We start from the raw sequence: 2,500 nt of genomic DNA, 5'->3' as shown, positions 1-2,500 counted from the left end.
GTTGCTTCTGCTTGTTTCTGCTTGTTGCTTTCTGCTTGTTGCTCGCTGCTTGCTGCTGCTGCTTGCTGCTGGTGCTTGTTGTTGCTGCTTGTTGCTGCTGGTGCTTGTTGCTGCTGCTTGTTGCTGCTTGTTGCTTGCTGCTTGTTGCTTGCTGCTTGTTGCTGGTGCTTATTGCTGCTGCTTGCTGCTGGTGCTTGTTGCTCCTGCTTGTTGCTGCTTGTTGCTTGGTGCTTGTTGCTGGTGCTTATTGCTCCTGCTTGCTGCTGGTGCTTATTGCTGGTGCTTGCTGCTGGTGCTTGTTGCGGCTGCTTGTTGCGGCTTGTTGCTTGCTGCTTGCTGCTGGTGCTTGTTGCTGCTGCCTGCTGCTGCTGCTGCTTGTTGCTGCTGCTTGCTCTTGCTGCTTGCTATTGCTTGTTGCTTGCTGCTTGTTGCTGCTGGTGCTTATTGCTGCTTGCTGCTTGCTGCTTGTGCTCGTTGCTGCTGCTTGCTCCAGCTGCTTGCTGCTGCTTGCATCTTTCTGCTTGCTGCTGCTTGCGTCTTTCTGCTTGCTGCTGCTTGCATCTTGCTGCTTGTTTGTTGCTTGCTGCTGCTGCTTGTTACTTGCTTCTGCTGCTTGTTGATTGCTACTGCTTGCTTCTGCTGCTTGTTGATTGCTACTGCTTGCTTCTGCTGCTTGTTGATTGCTCCTGCTTGCTTCTGCTGCTTGTTGCTTGCTGCTGCTGCTCCTTGCTGCTGCTTGCTTCTTCTGCTGATTGGTTGCTGCTGCTGCTTGTTACTGCTCTTTGCTGCTGCTTGCTTCTGCTGCTTGTTGCTTGCGGCTGCTGCTTGTTACTGCTGCTTGCTGCTGCATACTGCTTGCCACTGCTTACTGCTGCTTGTTGCTTGCTGCTCTGCTACTTGCTGCTTGCTGCTTCTTGCTGGTGCTGCTTGGTGCTTGCTGCTACTTGCTGATTGCTGCTGCTGTTGCTTTAAAAAGCGATAAAGAGTCGCTAATTCCGTATTTGTAAACAGTACAGGTCTGTACATAGTTTAGAAAAAGGGATATAATGTTCAATTACCTGGGATTTTAAACATAGAGAGAACATAGATAAAATATAAGTGGTTACTAGTATATTCTTTCTGAAAAGAATTCTCTGTTAATGTAAACAAGAAAAAGTACGCTTAATAAACTCTCTCTCTCTCTCTCTCTCTCTCTCTCTCTCTCTCTCTCTCTCTCTCTCTCTCTCTCTCTCTCTCTCTCTCTCTCTCTCTGCTTGATTACAGAAAATAATCGTATAGCAAATATTGGTTTATAGAGCCCAATATACTACGATTAGCTTGCTTTTATTATAATCTAATTTATTGTTATCTAGATTTCCCTCTCAAAAAAAAAATTCACTTCCTGATTCTTGTATCTCCCTCACGTTAGCAAAACCTGAAAAAAAAAAAAAAAAATATTCTGAGAGATACATTCTTTATATTCTCCATTCGTATAACATGAATAAAAGACAATATCATCTCCATTGTTAAATCAGGGACACCAAACGCAGGCCTTCGTTGGCGATCACTTTATATCAACAATGAATCCTTTTATAGTCTTCGGCGTCGGGAGAATTCCTCCCGGAGCCAAATGGAGAAATACTTTCATAAATAGAATCTTAGCCCTTGGGGGTTTAGAGACCAGCTATCTATCTCTCTCCAAGGAGAAGAAGAAGAAGAAGAAGAAGAAGAAGAAGAAGGATTCTTTGTTTTATACCATTTCTTAGAAAGAGGTTAATCGATATTTTTATAATAATCCTGATTTGCCTTTTTCCATTTCCTTCGCTTCTTCTTCGTTTCTTCTTCGTTTCTTCTTCGTCTCGTCTTCGTTGTCTAGGACGTTTCCTATCGCCAGGTAGTTATGAAATGTAAATTAAGGAGGAGAAGAATGGGGAGGTGTACTTACGTCTCGATTATTTTCAGTACTTCAAGAATATTAATAATAGAAATTTACTATTATTATTACTGTTGTTGTTGTTGTTTTTGTTGTTGTTGTTATTATCACTATCATTAGTATTACTATCACTATTATCACTATTATTATTGTTATTATTAATGTTATTATTGTTGTTATTGTTATTATTATTATTGCTATTACTATTGCTATTTATTCATTTATTCATTATTCAATATCTATTATTTATCATCTATTATATATATATATATATATATATACATATATATATTATGTATTATATATTATGTATATTATATATAATATATTATGTATATATATGTATATATATATATATATATATATATATATATTATTTATATATATATTATATATTACATATTATATATCATGTATTATATATATATATATATATATATATATATATATATATATATTATATATAAACATATATATATAGATATATATATATATATATATATATATATATATATATATATATTATATATAAATATATATATATATATATATATATATATATATATTATATATAAATATATATATATA

General features: G+C 36.1%; 1 protein-coding gene across 1 annotated transcript in view; it reads right to left on the bottom strand.

The window, feature by feature from the left end:
* LOC137625462 (uncharacterized) overlaps positions 1–2,500 on the bottom strand; it is a 66,618-nt gene that overhangs the window by 24,294 nt on the left and 39,824 nt on the right. The window contains exons 3-5 of the mRNA XM_068356371.1: positions 853–966; positions 252–745; positions 1–151 (exon numbers count right to left, since the gene is read on the bottom strand). The exon at positions 1–151 is cut by the window's left edge and continues 139 nt beyond it. Of these exons, the coding sequence (XP_068212472.1) occupies positions 1–151; positions 252–745; positions 853–966 (759 nt within the window). The remainder of the gene's footprint in view (positions 152–251; positions 746–852; positions 967–2,500) is intronic.

This window comes from Palaemon carinicauda, chromosome 32 (genome assembly GCF_036898095.1).
Source record: "Palaemon carinicauda isolate YSFRI2023 chromosome 32, ASM3689809v2, whole genome shotgun sequence".
In the NCBI taxonomy this organism is placed as follows: Eukaryota; Metazoa; Arthropoda; class Malacostraca; order Decapoda; family Palaemonidae; genus Palaemon; species Palaemon carinicauda.
The sequence above is the reverse complement of the archived record's forward strand: the minus strand, read 5'-3'. Positions and strand labels throughout refer to the sequence as shown.